The following is a 17,770-nucleotide window of genomic DNA, read 5'->3' as shown; positions in this document are numbered from 1 at the left end:
ACTCAATATATACTCCTAACAGAATGAGTCAATATTATTTATTCGTCTTGACCAGGTGAAGAGATGAACGAGCAAGGAGAAGGAAAAATAATTCAATTAGAGACCAAAAGTTTAGTTACAGTTAAGTTGTATATTTGTTGGCTGGCCAGGTGTATCAAAACAAACAATTGAGCAGCATTTTACAACGTGCATCAAAAGAAATTTGATCAAATGGTAAAAAACTGGGCTAGTATCTTCACCAGCAATACACTTTCATTCTGCTTATCACCTGACTTCCAGACCCTGAAATCTCCATTAAAGTACCCAGCATCGCTCCAACGTTTAAGAGAAGTCAAGGAAAATGGTCCTTGTACGTTACCCGAGGGATCTCTGTAATGCCACATCGAGGTATCCTCCCACTGCACAGCGGGAACCAATTTTGTAGTATTTGCTTTTTCATTTTCTTCTTCGTCGTCATCATCATCATCGCTCAGCTCTATAACCTCGGATGGTTTCATTTGTATGCTGGGCAGCGTAACCTGAATCTCAGATGGCTGTATCTGTTTGCTGGACAATGTAACCTGAACCTGAGATGGTTGTATTTGTTTGCTGGGTAGTGATCGAGAGATCTCCGCTTCATGTGATTTAGCTGGCTTACACATGCCACTGTTATATGCAAAGTCAATTTGTTGCTCTTCCGGTTGTTGATCAGCTAAGTCATCATTTAGCTCTATAACATCCAACTGAGATGCCTGTATCTGTCTGCTGGGGAATACTTGAGAGCTCATCACTTCGGGTGATTCAGCTGGCTTAGACTCGCCATACTCATGTGATAAGTTTGTTTGTTGCTCTGTCGACTGTTGGATATGTAAGTCATCACTTAGCTCTAAAACCTCAACCTGAGAAGGCCCTGTCTGTTTGTTGGGAAATGCTTGAGATATCTTCCTTTCATCTAATTGGGATGGCTTAGGTGTGCCATTTCTATATGTAGCGTCTCTCAGTTGTTCTAGGTGCTGTTGGACATATAAGCCACTGCTTTGAGATGGCCAGATCTGTTTGTCGGGCAGTGATTGAGAGATCTTTGCTTCATGTGATTTAGTTGGCTTAGACACGTCATTCTTATATGCAAAGTCTGTTTGTTGCTCGGGCTGCTGTTGGACAGGTAGGCCACAGGATTGGTGCTCTGCCAACATATGCGAAGAACATCAAAGAATGACATTAGCATAAGTACAGCAATATTACCATCGAACACATTCACAGATAAAAAACCAGCTTACAGCAAAAGGATGAACCAAGGAAAATGGAAATGTTTATAACAAACCTGTAGTGTCACGTGAATCACAAATCGAAATAGAGCTATTCTTTGTGATATCCAAAAGAGGAACATCTGGCGATATTCGGAGAATGTGAATGGACCTTGGTAAATTGTTTTGTGGTTTTACAAGATCGGTAATATCCAGTTTTGCATTTGTAACTGCCTTTGCGTCCTCAGTCACTAAAGATGATTTTGTACATGCGGCCTGCCAGAACTCCTGTAAATTGTTTTCTACCTTTTGATCTCGATCATCTGGAGTGGTAGATTCTGTTTTTTGATCATCTGCAATAACTTGAGGAAACTCACACAATAACCGTTTCTGCTCATCAGGTCTCTGAAGCTTCTCTCTTCTTTGTAGATATTCTTCCAGTGTACTTCAAATTATTAAGGAATCTTTGTTTCAAACAAAGTCTTTCTTAAAATTTTACTTAAAAGCGATCGCTACAAGCCTTATACACATGATCAGACAATAATTCTATTGCACAATATTAATTACAATGACTGACTGCTTTCTAAATCAGATGTGTACTACAGCACTGTAAAAAAGTTGAGACCTAACTAGAAGGGATTGTAATGCAATCAGTCAGTATGACTTTCAAAAGGAGTAGCAGCTTTACGGTGGTATTTAGTTTTATTACACAAAAGATGAGTCTGATGCTGGATTAAGGGAAGCACGGAAGCTACCCATCCTCTAACGGCATAACTCAAGTGATAGGTATTTGGAGATCAATTGAGTAAATATACAAGGTAGGCGATGTGGTTAGGAAGATAAATGCTTCTCCCTAAATCTATCCAACAATATGACACTGAAAGAATTAATGCTGGAAATATTAGTCAATTAAAGAAGAATTATACAAGTGTCAGATGAAAACAGACAGACTGAAAAAGAATTGGTTTGATGACCCAAATGCTAGAATCCGTGTTTAACTCAATCCAAAGAACTAGCTCATAAGATGAAGGTTGCCCACCATATATACACACTACAAAACTATTTCTAGTTAGAATGACGCTAGTGTTTTTGTCAATACACCCTCTCACACCCAAAAGTAGTCCAATAATAGATCTAGGATAAACTCTGACACTAGCGTATAATTTGGGTTTAGGGCAAATTCAACCCCAAAAGTCACTTCATAAGACGAGGCACACCTTTCATTTATATACATTATTTAGATATCTATAATAGATGTAAGACTTGGGTTTTTCCCATCATGAACAACTGTCCAAAAATACAATCAGATTTTTATTGTTTTTATTAGTTGAATAAGCACATCAGTATTAATATTTGCAAAAACAAAATAAATACATTATAAATATAACAATCAAGGATCATGAAGTAATGAAGTTGTGTCATGGGTTACTACGTATATATAAATTGCAATAAATAGCCCATGGCGGTTTTTATTTATGACAAATAGTACAGTTAATGATGTATGAAGTATACTAGAGATCAAATTTAGTTGTATAACAAGGGTAGTGTAGTGTGTTAACTAGATTTATGCATCTTGTGATGCAAAAAATGGATGGGACAATATACCACAATGTAGAAAAAAATTGTCAAATGAATATTAGAAAAGGATATTCTCTACGCCAACCCTTTTCATTCGCTCGATCAATGAGATTTTGTAGAAGAGTAAGTTCTCTGGCAAGCCACTGAAACAAAAACATCACATCAAAAGAAAGCAGGAATAAGGAAATATTAAAGTAGAGTTAGGCGAAATAAACCTAGATATCAAAAGGGTAAAATCAAATCTTATATGAAACAAGCATGTTAGGGGCAAGCACAGTTTCAATGTAAACACAGGACAAGTTTATACAACAGAGCATGAATGTACAAATTGATAATTGACTTACAGACAAACATCAACAAGAATGGGAAAAAAATCTGGGGTATGGCTAGCATGTATTAATAAACACCATAAGTAGTATCTAAGAGTTGTCCAATACTTGAACTTAGGCATTCTATATATTTCCAAGAGTACTTGTATAGAGGTGATAGAATGTGACACTGAATGGAAAATTCTATTTCCGATGCGTCAGTGCTGGTAACTATTATTATCAATTAAAAGACAGCACGCAAATGAAATTATTATCAAGTTCAATATAATTTGCAACGGACCATGGTTTGCCACTAGCATTGTGTTAGGGTATAGGGTATTTGGATATAATGGGAAATGGGATTAGGATAGAAGGCTGAGGAATTGTATAAATAGATTGATTGTATTGTTAGAAGGCGGCTTTTGAACATTGATTGTTGACAGGCCCTTAGACCTGTGAAGGGGATTATGCCCTTGTATCTTGACTGTACAGACTATTCTTTTCTGTGAATAATACAAGATTCATCTCATTCTTTCTGTTATACTGGTGAGAGAGTGTGTGAGGGTGCTCTTTAATTAGGTTTCGTGTTCAGAAACCTATCAAATTGGTCTGACCTGCCGGATCCAAATTGAGAAGGGGAAATCACGCATGATGGAGGGAAGATTGGTGGCGGTAGAAGGCCAGCTGGAAGCCATAGAGATTGTTGTGGCTGAAATGAAAGCAGATACTGGGGCGCTGCGACATGAGACGGGGGCGCTGAGACAAGACTCTGTGGCCATGCGGTAGGATATTCAGGCAATTTTGAGGATGTTGGGGGAACGTAATCAACACCAGGACGACCAAGAAACTAATGGAAGTCAGTCATCAGTTAATGAGAGCGGGGGTAGACACGACGAAGAGAGGGGAAGAAGAGGTGAAGGGAGTCAAGAAGGGCAACCTAATTGAAGGAAACGGGTGGAGTTACCTGTGTTTGAAGGAGGCGATCCTTTGAACTGGATCAGTAGGGCGGAAATTTTTTTCAAAGTCTAAAGGGTGGACGAAGAAGAGAAATTGCGATTGGCCTTCATCAACATGGAGGGGTATGCGGGTTATTGGTTCCGATTTTGGAGGGAGAAAACCAAGAACCATTCTTGGGAAGGATTAAAAAGGGCGATGGTGATTCGGTTTGGAGGGAGAAACCGAGGGTCGGTTTTTGGGAGGATGGTGGCCATTAAACAGGTGGGGTCAGTGGAAGATTACATTAAGGACTTTGAAGTTCTGGTAGGACAGACGACCAGGATTCCCGAAGAGCAACTCCTGGGTTACTTCATGGCGGGCCTTCAGGAAGGGGTTCGCAACCACGTGCGACCACATGATCCGCAAGACTTGATGACGGCCATGCGAATCACGCGCGATGTTGAGGAGCTGTGCGCCAGCGCGAATAACGGAGGCGGGTTGACGACCAAGAACCAGGGTTCTTGGGAAAGGACGATAGGGACAGTGAAGCGAATAGAACCCAGTCATGACATGCAAGGTCGAGGGGGGCGACGGAGAGTGTAGGATCAGTGAAGAAGGAGGCGATCCAGGGAAGCGGAATACCGAAACCTAGTTTCGATGGTAGAGGGAGAAATATCTGAAACTTACCTTACTCGGAGTTTGTGAAGAGAAGGGAGGAGGGAAGGTGTTTTAGGTGCGGAGGGCCGTTTAGTCCAGGCCATCAATGCCCACCAATGCCCGGAGAAAGGATTACGAATGTTGATATTGATCGAAGAAGAGGAGGAAGAGAGCGAGGCTGAACCAAAATTGAATCATACCATAAAGGAGTCTACGGATGGTTATTTTGGGGAAGTTATTTTAGGGAAGGATGAAGAGTAGGATTTGCCACCACCCAAGCCTCCTACTTGAATTGGAGGGCATAGCCAGTGGGTTCCCTTCATATGATAACACCATAAGGAAGAGGAGCCATGAGACCAAGCTTTTGGATTCCAACCTTGGGGATAAGGTTGTTCTGCAACGAAGTGTAATGTTAAGATATAGGATATTTGGATATAATGGAAAATGGGATTAGGATAGAAAGCAGAGGAACATTGATTGTTGATAGGCCCTTAGGATTATGCCCCTGTATCTTGATTGTACCGACTATTCTTTTCTGTGAATAATACAAAATAATACAAGATTCATCTCATTCTTTCTGTTATACTGGTGTGAGAGTGTGTTCTTTGATTAGGTTTCATGTTCAGAAACCTATCACATTGCAACGTATTGAGAATAGAAACTCATAATAGAAGTATATGTTAGAAGTGGGTTTTAGGCCTAACTCAACCCCAGAAAACCGGCTTGTAAGGTGAGGTCTACACTCCACTTATATATTATAAATTGGCCTTATCTCTAGTCGATGTGGGACTTCCAACACACCCCCTTCACGCCGAGATATATACATCTCGAGCATGAGACAAGATATTAATGGGTGGTCTGATAATGGCCCAATAGCGGGTGGAACAATCTGCCCAACAAATATTGTTAGGATAGGCTCTAACCATAGTTCTGATACCATGTTAGAAGTGGGTTTTAGGCCTAACTCAACCCCACAAAACCGGCTTGTAAGGTGAGATCTGCACCCCACTTATATATTATAAATTGGCCTTATCTCTAGTCGATGTGGGACTTCCAACCGTATAAAAAAAGGCAAGCTGCTATAGAAACGAATTTTGGTCTTTCCTGGTGCATAAACATATTACAAGAAAACATCTGCATTTAAGCAGACACCAATATTTTGGAGTAAAAAGCAGGAGTGGCTCAGAAATTGTTCCGGCTGCATGACTTATAGCACACAACAATAACCAAGCTTTTTCCCATTAGGTGTGTGCTTACTTAAGCATATTTTGAAGATCACTTATTTATACCAGCTTTCAAAGAGATCTTTTGAAGAAAAAGCAATTGTTTCCTGAAAATAATCTATTACAAAACATGGACTAGTGGTGCTGTCAACATGATGAAATACAGGACACTCTGTTGGTCATTTTTTTTTCTTCCTAAATAGAGACTTCACACACTTAATTATGAGTTGGGATTTGGTTAATGAGACTTGTGATCAATCTATTTTTTTCAATTTATTATTGGTAAAATTTGTTAATTGAAATCTATACATTATTTGTCATTTATATGATATATTTCAAGCTATTTTTAATGTATCCTCCGTTAAACTGTACAATTTGACTATATTCACGTTTCAAAAACCAGCTTGACAAATTATGAAGAAATCATGAACAGAAGCACAAACAAAGCGACCAAAACACAAGGTTCAACTACAGTTCAGTACATACATGCTTAGTCATATCCTCATGCAATACTCTTGCTCTGTGCTCCATATCCACCTACCATGTATAAAAGAAAGTGTCACATTACATACATTTTATTAAATCATCAGATACAGTATCTGGACTCTAGAGTAAAACATACTTCCATGAATACAGAATACACTGCTCTATTCCTTTCAGTTCATAATCTATGGAAGTGGATTGTTATAGTGCTATAGGAATTTCACCATATTTAAAAAAAAAAAAAATCAAAGCAATTGAAAGAGCTTACAGTCATAGGTCTCTTGACCAAGCCATCTCTCACTCTTCGGTGCAAATCCTCACACTCCTCCTGAAACCAAAGTCACATAATCTCAAACCCACCCTCAACTTCCAGTTAACATGTGCTTAACTAAAACTGTCACTTAAGTAGACAAACATTAATTTGATAGAAATTAATCAAGAAGAATGAATGCATACAGATACCTAAAACCTTTTTGCTTAGCACCAGAATCAAGCAATAATTACTACTACTTTTGCTAAATAAAGCAAGATAAAACATACCTCAGAGAAATTATCATCTGAAAGCATTTGAATTCTGATGTCCTTAAAGAAACCAGAAGCCTGAAGGTGAATTTCCCCGTTTACTTCAGAACTCTTTTTTATACCTGGATACACCCAAAAAAAATTACACTTCAGCCAATTAGAAAAAATAAATGCCATTGTCTATTTTTTCTATACATGTCACATTCAATTGTCAATTGCATGCCAAATTCACAAATAAATAATAGATTAAGACAAAACACTATGAGAAATAATTCCACTAAGGACTGTGGAAAATTAACTCGAAAGCAACTGGATTGGAGTTTTTTTTCACTGTTATTTGTTGTGAATAGTCCAAAATATTCAATTAGGATGCTATTTTAATGTTGTCAAAAAGCAGCACATGATCATGTACAACTTTTTCCTAGTTATTAAAACCGTACCCAACATGAGGTTATTGGATTAGATTGATTTGTTCATCGTCATTCATGGTGAATAAATCAAATCATTCAGTTAGGACTACCATACCCAGCCTTGACTTAGGGCATGCTCGGAAGAACATCTCTGTAAGTCCTTTATAGGAGAGAAAAGATAAGAGGAAAAATTAGTATTAGCTTCTCCATAAGCTAAAATTAGCTTATGTATGGGTTAATTTGTAGAATCTCTCTCAGATAGTTTATATAATTTTCTATTAACTTGTACACAAGTTAATTTTAGCCTATAGAGAAGTAAATTTCATTTATTTTTTCTCTTCTAGAAAAACTTCTGATGAAGTTCGTCCAAATGGATCGTGTACTAAATAAGCACATGAGGTTTGCTTAATTTATGAGGATCCCTGCAAAAGTGATGTAACAGGCTTAGTTAATTTTGTTCATTGTTATCTTTGTGAATACTCTTCAATCTAGCAAATTTGACTAATTTGCCAGATCATCAAACCAATAATGTAAAAAAGAGAGTAAGTACATTTCAGTTTCTTTTTTTTTTTTGTTAGAAACCACCGCTTGTTATAAACATAAGAATTCAACTTAAGCAGTTGATGAACATACCTACTGAAAGTGAACTGTACATTTGGAAGAAAACAAATAGCATTTATTTGAATGCAATGTTATAATTAATGAAGAGAGGCCAGATTACCTGTGACTTGCAAAAGCTGATGTGAGTTTTTCTGAAGGTAATCATTTGGGTCACTTTTGATTCTTATGAAGCTTCCAACCACTTTAGTTTCAAAAGTTTCAGGATCAGTTAGAAGCTTCTCAACTAGACTTCTCTTCAAATAAACAAGCTTGATATTGGCAGGAACAACAGCAGCAAAACAGCTCCTCGGTTTTTCAAAAACCGGTTTCTTCAGTTGACTCCTCTTCTCTGAAGGTGCTGTTCTCGGAGTTTCACACATTGAAAAGGCGTCATCCTCTTCTGAGTCAAACAAAACATCATCAGAGGATTCCTCGCAATTCTCCGCAAAGTGTGACTCAAGCAAGTCATTGATTTTCAACCGGCTAATGGTCTTCCTTTTAAACAGCGAGTGAAGCTTTTCATCACACTCAATTCTCTTCTTTTTTGTTTTATGAAAGAGACTTTTCTGCTTAACATACTCCATTACAATATTTGCAACCTCGCTTTGAGCTATCTCCTTCTTTGTATCTCTACCTATGGACTGGAGAAACAAGATAAGGGGAACCGATCCCCATCCATGAAATTCCTTTTTCTTTGTCCTGTATTTCCTTTTCCTCGTCACGGGTGTCTGGACCTTTCCATTAATTTCCTCCATCCAGAAAGAACCAACATTAGATTCATCATCCATTCTCCCTACCATAAATATGTCCAATTTCAACCTTCTCCACTAAATGCTCGCAGTCTTCTAACTTTCCAATTCTCCCCTCCCCATGCTCTCTCTGTCCCCAATCTCTGACTAAAACAAATTGATTAAAAAAAACAGACATAAATTGGAGATGCAATTAAAGACGGTTCGTGTCAATAACATAATGATAACAAAAAAAAATGACATGCATTTCCATAGCCGCTGAAACCTAGAAAAAAAAAAAAAAGAGTTGAACTGAAAGCAGTACCAAGAAGAATAAGAGATTATAACATGAAAAAAATACAAAATTACCCATAAAAAACATTCATTCAGAAACAGAAAGAAACAAAAAACTTATAAATTGGTCTTCACCAATACATAAACAAGCGCAAAGAAACATGCAATTCCGTCAACAAAGGAAAAATTAATAGACAAAATTGAGCGAGCCAGGAAGAGAGAGAGTAGTCACCTCCGATGAAAATCGCGTTGGCTGAGAGTGAGACGGTTATGAAATAGTAGCGGCGAATGTTCGAGAAGAAACAGACAACTCTGCTCTGATTGATTGTGGAGGCAGCTCTGAGAATTGTCTCTGAACAGAGTGAACACTGAGGAGCAAAGTGCCAAGCCAAATGTTTAGCAGGTTGGAATCTAACAATGAAACATGGAATGGGCCCACATGACCAAATAAAAAAACACATTCTGTAACTTTTTACAATTATTAATCTTTTATAGAAAATTATTAGTTGATTTAATTCTCTCCACCCTTCTTATTTTTTATTTCTCAAGGTTAAATACTTTTTAGTTTGAAAATTTAGATGTAAAACTCATTTTCTTTTTCTTATTTTTACACGTTTTTATCTTAAAATTTTAACCATGAATTAATATGATAGTATTAATTTAATTATTTTAAATATTTTTTTAACATATTTTAGCATGATGTTTGAAATGTTTGACATGTTTTATATCTACAAAATTAAGTTAAAAATATTATATTTATTAATTTCTAAGTGTGACATCAAAATATATAAAAAAAATTGACATAAAAATAAATTTTAATTACATGTATAAATTTAGAAAGTAAAAAGATATTTAATTCAAATAAAAATAAAACAACTCACAATGTTTAATTTTATTATTGTTTGGTTTTATTAGCTTGGAGATTGTTCATTTTGGAACATACATTGTACAATGTTTAAGTAAATTGCTAAAATTCATGAACTTACTCATACTATGAAGTGAAGACAAACTTTGGTTGGATCTTTATAAGAAATAGCAAATGTGGGTATTGACATGGTTGGTACTATTTTAGTGAAGGTTTTGATAAAAAGGAAAATTGCACACTCTCATCATTTCTATCTTATTTTTAACCTTACCTTTAAAAACTTACATGAAGTTAAGAGTTCACTTTTACTACACAAATGCAAATAACTAATATTTATATTTCAATATATATCATTCCTTTTTTTTTCCTCTTTTTTAAAAAATATTAAAGATAGAGATTCCTTGAGTTTAAAATAATAATCTCTTCACTACTAAATGTGAATTATGGATGATTTTTTTTTTTTGAGTAAAATTAGCATTGAACTCCTTCTTCAAATGAATTTGATGAAGATTATACTAATCATAGATATTTTTCAAAACAATCAAATTGTTCTTATATTTAAAGTTTTTGATATTATATTTAAGTTACATATACACATAATCTTTGTATGGATTTGATTTTTATAAAATAAAAGTTATTTAATTGTAATTGTTTTTTGAAACAATGTAATTGTATGTGGAATTAAATTAAATTTTGTTTATAATGTATAATAATTTCAATTAATAATAAAATGACATCTTAATCAATTAATTTATATGAAATTAGACTCTTTAGAAATTTTTAATATTTTTACATAAACCCAAATTAAATAAACTGAACTAAAAGCATGTTAATTTAGATCGAATTCAACCAAATATCATGTTATACAATATAAAAAATAGTATTTTGAAAGAAAACATGAATTTTACCCAAACATTCATGCATATATATATATATATATATATATATATATTACCGACATTAAAAATATATAAACAACTTATTTTATTATATAGACTAAAAATTAATAAAACTAAACGTAAATATAATTATTTGAACTAGAAAGTTAATGTATAACAAATAATAATAAAATAAATTCATATCATTATTACTAAGGTTTATGGAAATTCACACACTTGCAATAAAAAAGAGAGAGTCAAATTACAGAAGCTTACTTCTTTTAGCAATGAATGGAAAATATAAATGAAGGGGGTAAACTTTTACTGTTTCAGTGAAAATAATAAAACAAAAAATAGTTAATATAATTCAATAACAAAAAAAAAATTAATTATTAATTAATATAATACGGTAATAAATTAATGAAAACAATTAATTATTAAAAATTTATAAAATTTTATTGTCTCAATTAATGAAAGTAAATAATTATCAAAAGTTATATGCTTTAATTGCATGAATTAAAATAAAAAATAGCTGACTAATTACAAAATAAAAGAAATTTTAATTATTAATTAATACAAATTAATAATACATTAATGACACTAATTAATTTTTTAAGAAGTAAATAATAATAAATTAAAAGGTTTCCGCATTTATTAGCTTTACATTGTCACAATTAAATTAGAATATTAGAAGAAAATGTTAAATTAAATGCTTATAGAATTTGTGAATTTTAATACATGTAAAATGTTATTTTTTTAAAAGTTAAAAAATATAAAATTAATTTTAAATACTTTAAGTATTTATAAAATTTAAGTTAATATTAACAATTTTTCAACAGTTATTCATAAAAATTATTTTAAGTTATTTATAATAAATAAATATTTACTTTATTATTGGTTGACCTAATCCATGGTAATATAGTTTATTTAATATTAGATGTAAAGATTGAAAAAATATTTATATATATTTGTAAATAAAATTTACGATGAATAATGAATATTTTAATATTTATCTATAAATGGATTTTATGTATATGGTGTATGTGTTATATTATTTGTATACGTGTATTTACTAAAGAAAAAATAAATAAAATTATTAGGTTATGACGTATTGAGTAGCTGCTTTTAGGTATGAAGTTCTATTTTTTTTTTTCTGCTCTCTGGTTCTAGCTTGTATGTAAGAAGCAGATTCGAACATTTAAAAGTTAAATTCGAAAACTTTTATTCAATGTGCAACGTGAGTGAAGTATATGACTTTTTTTTTTAGTTTCTGTTTCTGGTATTAGGATAACAAGTAAGCATATGATAGGTATATTATCCAAAATCCATCAAACTTTACTTTTAGTTGTATTTTATTTTATTTAATACTATTTTAATTTTAAAGTAATTTTAGTGTTTAAATATTCAAAATTTATTTGTTTTAAAATATTCACAAATGTTTAGCGTCACTCCAGAAAAAATTCATAAATTTATTTTATATAGATATCCAATAGATAAATGGGATAAATAGAGTTAGTGTTTTTTCAGATGAGTTGAGTTGTGAATAAGTAATATCCGTATTTTATCTAATTCGTTTTCATCTCTAATTAGATGTTAAAAGTTGCTTAATCTTAAATGTTTAACACAGTCATTGATACATTTTTTTTTCAACATATTATCTTGTTTTTTAATAAATTACTAAATAGTTTAATTATTTACCAATAGTTAAATTTATCAGTTTTTGATAGAGATGTCATTTAGATATCTACTTTCTAATATGTTTTTCTATGTTAGACTATATATTGGTTTTATTGTATTATATACTCACTTTTGTATAAATGTGTTTACTCTTTTAATGTTTGTGAAGACAANACTTGGCATACCAAAAATATATTTTGGGATGATGTCTCACAAGTTGGCCATCTTAAAAAAAAAAACTCAACTAGTAGCACAAAAGAAACATTAATGGGGAAAACACACAAAAAGCGGTCCAGGTTGAAGTGAACAAACTACATAAAGCAAGGTTCATTCGGGAAGGTTAAGTATGTTATCTGGCTCTCCAACATGGTTTTAGTAAAGAAGTTGAGCGGTGAGTGGCACTGATCCCAATTAAGCATGTCCCAAAAATGCATACTCAATTCCTAATATATCTATTGGGTGATAATTGGAGCCATAACCAGATGTTAATCTTTCTGGATACCTACTTAGGATATAATCATATACCTATGTATTATCCAGATAATAAAAAGATTATATTCATCACCGAGTATGCAAATTATTACCATGAACTCATTTCGTTTAGTCTAAAAAATGCTAAAACTACCTATCATTGTTTAATGGGTAAGAGATTAGATTGGCGATAACATGGTAGTCAAATCTCAATTTATCAATAACCACACCAAAGATTTGTCAAAAATGTTTTACTAGATCTAAAAGTATAATATACATTTGAATCTAACTATGTTTGATTGAATCGTTGTCATTCCTAATCAAATTTAACTATTATATATTGTATGATTTTCGATCTAATAATGAAATATATATGTTTAAAAATATAATTAACTCTTCATAACATTTCTATGAAGATGAAATATAGTTGAATTGATTACGTTATTAATATAATGAATGTTAGGTATGCGTGAGTTTTAAATAAAACTGAGTGAGTCTCACATTGTTTTATTAAATTCCTTTAAAGTTGCATTTTTTAAAAATGAATTGCTCATCGGTACGAAACTTGAGATGCTAAGCAAAAATTCAGGTATGAAAAGAATGGTGTGCGCCAAAAGATAAGCATTTTTATGGAAAAGAATATATTCTTCCCAAAAGATACATTTGTGGGGACCTTTTTATCAGGTCAGTTTTCTAGAGGGTACAAAGTAACAATGTTCACGTTAATTAAAAATATAACTCAATAGAAATATACAAATAAAAGAAGTCATTGATTAGCTAAAAAATAACCAAATTAAAATATATAAATATAAGCTACCATTAAAATATATACATTGACATTGTAAGTTAACTAAATATATAACTAAATTAAAATATAAACAAATTTTTTTTTATACGTTAATTAAAAATATAACTAAATGAGAACATATAAAGAAAAAATTATCACTATAGAAAAATATGTAGTATTTAGAAAATATTTATAAATATTCATGGTTTTAGAAAATCGACATCCAAAGGATAAAATCTAAAAAAAATCTCAAAATATAAAAATTTCTTGTAATGCATCACAGTACACTTCCCAAAAGTATATAAAATTAAATATAATCTATTATTTGAATGAACCATTACATAAATTGTCCTGGTTGGTTAAGAAGTTAGAGTGATAGTCGATTCTTAGAACCTAAAACTGTTCTCCATGTGCTTGTTTCTTTAATTGCTTCGTACCAAGTAGTATTTAGGAGATATGAAAATGATTTTTCATTTTGAAACCATGCTTAATTGAAGAAAAATATTATTTCTTGAAAAAAAAAAATACTAATCTTACTTTTTACTAGAGCTGTCAAATGAGGCATTCGGTCCGACTCTTCATGGGTTGATCACTTAGTAAACCAATCAAACTGGTTCATTTATTAGCAAGCTAAAAAAATTTAAATCTGGCTCCATCCATTAGTAAACGGGTTAACTCATTTACTCACTTAATTACAATTTTTTTAAATAAAAAAATTACAAACTTTCTATAATTTAACTTAAACAAATTTCACTTCCAAATTAAAAAATTACAAACTTTCTATAATTTAAATTTAAACAAATTTCACTTCCAAATTTTACTCCCATGTGTTTTAATTAATTTTAAAAATAGGAAACTTAAATAATTTTTTCAAGAAAAAAAATAATAAATATTTTTTTATAAAGTTAAAATTAAATTTTAATAAAATAAAATTAGGTTGGTGGATTGGTGAGCCAATCCGGCTCATCACAAATTCAACCCGCATGACCCGGATTTAAATAAGCGAGATTGAAATCTAACTCGCATAATAAAAAAAACAATTTTTTTAAACCTAACCCGGTCCGAATCCCTGGTGGACCGAATTGACCTCCGAATTATGACCCATTTTGAGAGCTCTACTTTTTACTCTCTTCTTTCTTGAAAAAAAAAATACTAATCTTACTTTTTATTTTTTTTTTCTTTAAAAAATAAATCTCTTCTTACTTAAAAAACTACTAAAATCTTTTTTTACTCGAAAAACTACAAAAATATCTTCTTTTTAAAAAAAAAATACAAAAATTTATTTTATCTTCCTTTTACTCTTATATCTTTCTTTTTATTCTCTTATTTCTTTTTACTCTCTTTTCTTTTTGAAAAAAAATACTCTTCTATTTTGAAAATAAAAATACAAGAATTTTATATTTTTATGATAATTTTATTCTTGTATTTCCTTTACTCTTTTATCTTTTTTTCTTTTTTTCTTTTTTTTTTTTAAAAAAAATACAAGAATTTATATTTTTATAATCATTCTTTTTACCTCTTTTTATTAAAAATATAAAAAATTATACTTTAAAAGAATAAAATTGAAAATCCTAAAAGCAAAAAGCAAGGAATATGTAAAAGAAACCAGAAAGCATTGTTTATGGTAATTTTTTCATCCAAACACAGAGCATAATGATGAAACAGTAGCTTTTATTCCAACTTTTATTCTGTCTTCCCTTACACAACAAACAAAACTGAAGTGTTTTGTTCATCTGAGAGAGAAAGAGTTGATCTTCCTTTTTCTTAGTCATCATCTTTATCCATGGACTCACAAGGTTTGTAACAGAAATCATCAGTGTCAAGGCAACGACACTTGCCTGGCATTGATCGTGTACACATACAGGATTTGCAAGCTGAGTGGCATGAATTCAACCTAATATCTGCACAATGGCATTGAGGAGGTATTGATTTAGTGCAGCGGCATGAATCACAGCATGGTTCTGAAGACTCAGAAGGCTCATCGCTTGAGTCATGATGATGACTACTTCTCAGCTGGTTCAGATCCATGCCAGCAGTAGTAACCCCTACAAGGAAAACTACCAACACACACACCTTTAGCACCATCATCTTGTTCTTCAAACTTCTAAATTTTCTTTTTGCAGTGAAGATACAAGACTCCCAACGAGGGTTGTTTATATAAAATTTGCAGATGCAACACTGAATAGTTATCCGTTTGTTGCTTTCTGCATTGCATGTCAAAGGTGGCACGCATGCACGATATCATGTCTGAGTTTGCTTACACGATTGCTATAAGCCAAGTTAGGCTGAATTCATGACAGTTTTGAAATCATGTATATGTGTAACTTTCATTTCGGTGATGATGACTAGGAAATGGTGATGGAATTTTTTGAAGTGCGTTTCAAATGGACAAAGCCCTTTTGGCTGTGAGTGTTATATCTACTCGTGAACCTCTGTTTTTCTTGTTTTTCATAATATACCAATAGACAGCACTAGCAATCGTGTAAGCAATCTGAGGCATGATATCGTGCATGCGTGCCACCTTTAACATTGCCATGCAGAAAACAACCAACACATAACTGTTCAAAGCTCCATAATTCAGTCGGGGCCTTGTTCCTTCTGCAAATATTCTTATATAAATAACCCACTCGGAGGCATTTTAATTCCTATATAAATCTCCTTTATGCTCTGTTTTCTTTTTTGAACATAATTTTTCATTCTCCCAATAATATGGTAGTTCTTTCAATAAGATATGTTTCGCATGAATCTAATCCTATATTAAAAAAGGATTAAACTATTTTTTGACAACGTTGATAATTTGTGATTCGTCCATTTTAAATATTTTTAAAATTAAATTCAGATAGACTAATAAAATGATAACACATATTCTACTATAAAAAAGTTATTAAAAGAAGTTGTTAAAATATCAATATCAATTAAAAAATAAGGATAATAAAAAAGTAATGAATCAATTTACATGATGCTCGAGATAGTGTTTTTAAGGGTGTTGCTCTCTCCACCACTATCTTTGTTCCCTCCACCTCTCCAAAACTCTATAAATTTTTTTAATTACAAAATTAACCTTTTTAACTTTTTTTTTTTACTTTTTAATTTTATTTATTCAAACCTTAATTTCTATTTATATTCACTGAGAAGCCATTTTCACTGCGAAGCCCCACCTCTCATTTTCTCTTTTCTCTCTTTCCAGAGCACCTTCAACTCTTACTCTGACATCCGTTTCCATCCTAAGATTTGTTCCCATCCTTCCAACTCTCTCATATCCATTTCGTTTGTTTCCTCCATCTCCTTTTGGGTTTCGTGGTGCGGTGGTCATTCGGGCGGTGTAGCGGTGCAGTAATGAGACGGTGTGATAGTGTGTGCGGTGGCCAATGCTTCGCGACTTGGGTCTTCTTCGAGAGGTTAGTTCTTCATAAATGTATCCCTGTGTGTGGTTGATGTTGTACAGCGTTTTGCAAGTGTTTGTGATCTGTGATTACTCTGTGAGTTGTGTGATTCATGTGTGCAGAGGAGAAGAAAGAAGATAAGAGGCCACGAATGGATGTCGCGTGTCCGTTTGAGCCTAAAACGGATATGCGACATCCGTCTAGGGCTCCAACCATGGCTCCATGTCCCAGCGCTACCAACCTTTGCTTGCTCTTCATCCAAGATGAACCCTCCCCACCTGAGACCCTCAGCGTCCTCCCATTCGACGCCGCCAAGACCATGTGCCGCCTCCTCTCCCTCTACAACTCCCTCACCCCAAGAAATTGTCCACCTCCACCGCAACATCATCAGGTCCAAATCCGTTTCCTCTCTCAACTCCCGCAACGTGTGCTTTCTCCTCACCCTCGCCTGCGTCGAACGCCTCGAGGACCTCAACCTCGTCGTTGCTACCATCTCCCGCCTTGCAGCTAGATGTTTCGACCAAAACCTTGCTAGCTTTGAAGTCCTAGATGCTCGCAAGCTCGAGTTTGGAACCCGTGAAGTCCAGAAGAAGATCAAGAGCATGGAAAAGCTCGTATTCGCAACGAGGAGCCTCCACAAGGCCATGGAGTGTGATAATGTTAATTCTTACCATTATCTAAGCATCATTTTAGTAGCAAAATCATCTCCTTTCTAGCTTATAACCTTGTTTTATCCTCACGTTTAGT

At 33.1% G+C, this 17,770-nt stretch overlaps 2 protein-coding genes across 3 annotated transcripts; one reads left to right on the top strand and one right to left on the bottom strand.

Annotated features, from left to right (window-relative positions):
• Window positions 1-64: 64 nt before the first annotated feature.
• On the bottom strand, window positions 65-9,382 carry LOC106774486 (uncharacterized protein At5g08430). Of its 2 annotated transcripts, none has more exons than XM_022784400.1 (8): window positions 9,195-9,382; window positions 8,062-8,832; window positions 6,949-7,052; window positions 6,677-6,736; window positions 6,412-6,462; window positions 2,874-2,944; window positions 1,301-1,665; window positions 65-1,162 (listed from the first exon to the last, which is right to left on the bottom strand). In XM_022784400.1, exons 2-8 carry the CDS (start codon window positions 8,738-8,740, stop codon window positions 207-209), a joined length of 2,286 nt encoding a protein of 761 aa, XP_022640121.1. In that variant the 5' UTR covers window positions 8,741-8,832; window positions 9,195-9,382; the 3' UTR covers window positions 65-206. The 2 variants fall into 2 exon arrangements, with proteins under 2 accessions (XP_022640121.1, XP_014516985.1); XM_014661499.2 differs by having other exon boundaries at window positions 8,062-8,836; window positions 9,195-9,381.
• Window positions 9,383-15,894: 6,512 nt separating this feature from the next.
• Window positions 15,895-17,764, top strand: LOC111242104. The gene is made up of 3 exons (XM_022784394.1): window positions 15,895-16,352; window positions 16,828-17,038; window positions 17,146-17,764. Exons 2-3 carry the CDS (start codon window positions 17,009-17,011, stop codon window positions 17,737-17,739), a joined length of 624 nt encoding a protein of 207 aa, XP_022640115.1. The 5' UTR covers window positions 15,895-16,352; window positions 16,828-17,008; the 3' UTR covers window positions 17,740-17,764.
• The last annotated feature ends 6 nt before the right edge of the window (window positions 17,765-17,770 follow it).

The sequence above is a fragment of the Vigna radiata genome, chromosome 1, assembly GCF_000741045.1.
Source record: "Vigna radiata var. radiata cultivar VC1973A chromosome 1, Vradiata_ver6, whole genome shotgun sequence".
Classification (NCBI taxonomy): Eukaryota; Viridiplantae; Streptophyta; class Magnoliopsida; order Fabales; family Fabaceae; genus Vigna; species Vigna radiata.
This window is presented reverse-complemented; position numbering and strand designations above follow the sequence as displayed.

Bases quoted from the DNA above. Each gene is read 5' to 3' on its own strand.
- LOC106774486 (XM_022784400.1), bottom strand. From the start codon at position 8,740: ATGGTAGGGAGAATGGATGATGAATCTAATGTTGGTTCTTTCTGGATG. The intron at 1,666-2,873 runs ATATCCTTTTCT...AATTTGAAGTAC, and splicing joins GAAAAGGGTTGGCGTAGAGA to ACTGGAAGAATATCTACAAA. The intron at 1,163-1,300 runs GTTTGTTATAAA...ATATGTTGGCAG, and splicing joins TGATTCACGTGACACTACAG to AGCACCAATCCTGTGGCCTA.
- LOC111242104 (XM_022784394.1), top strand. From the start codon at position 17,009: ATGCTTCGCGACTTGGGTCTTCTTCGAGAG. The intron at 17,039-17,145 runs GTTAGTTCTTCA...TCATGTGTGCAG, and splicing joins ACTTGGGTCTTCTTCGAGAG to AGGAGAAGAAAGAAGATAAG.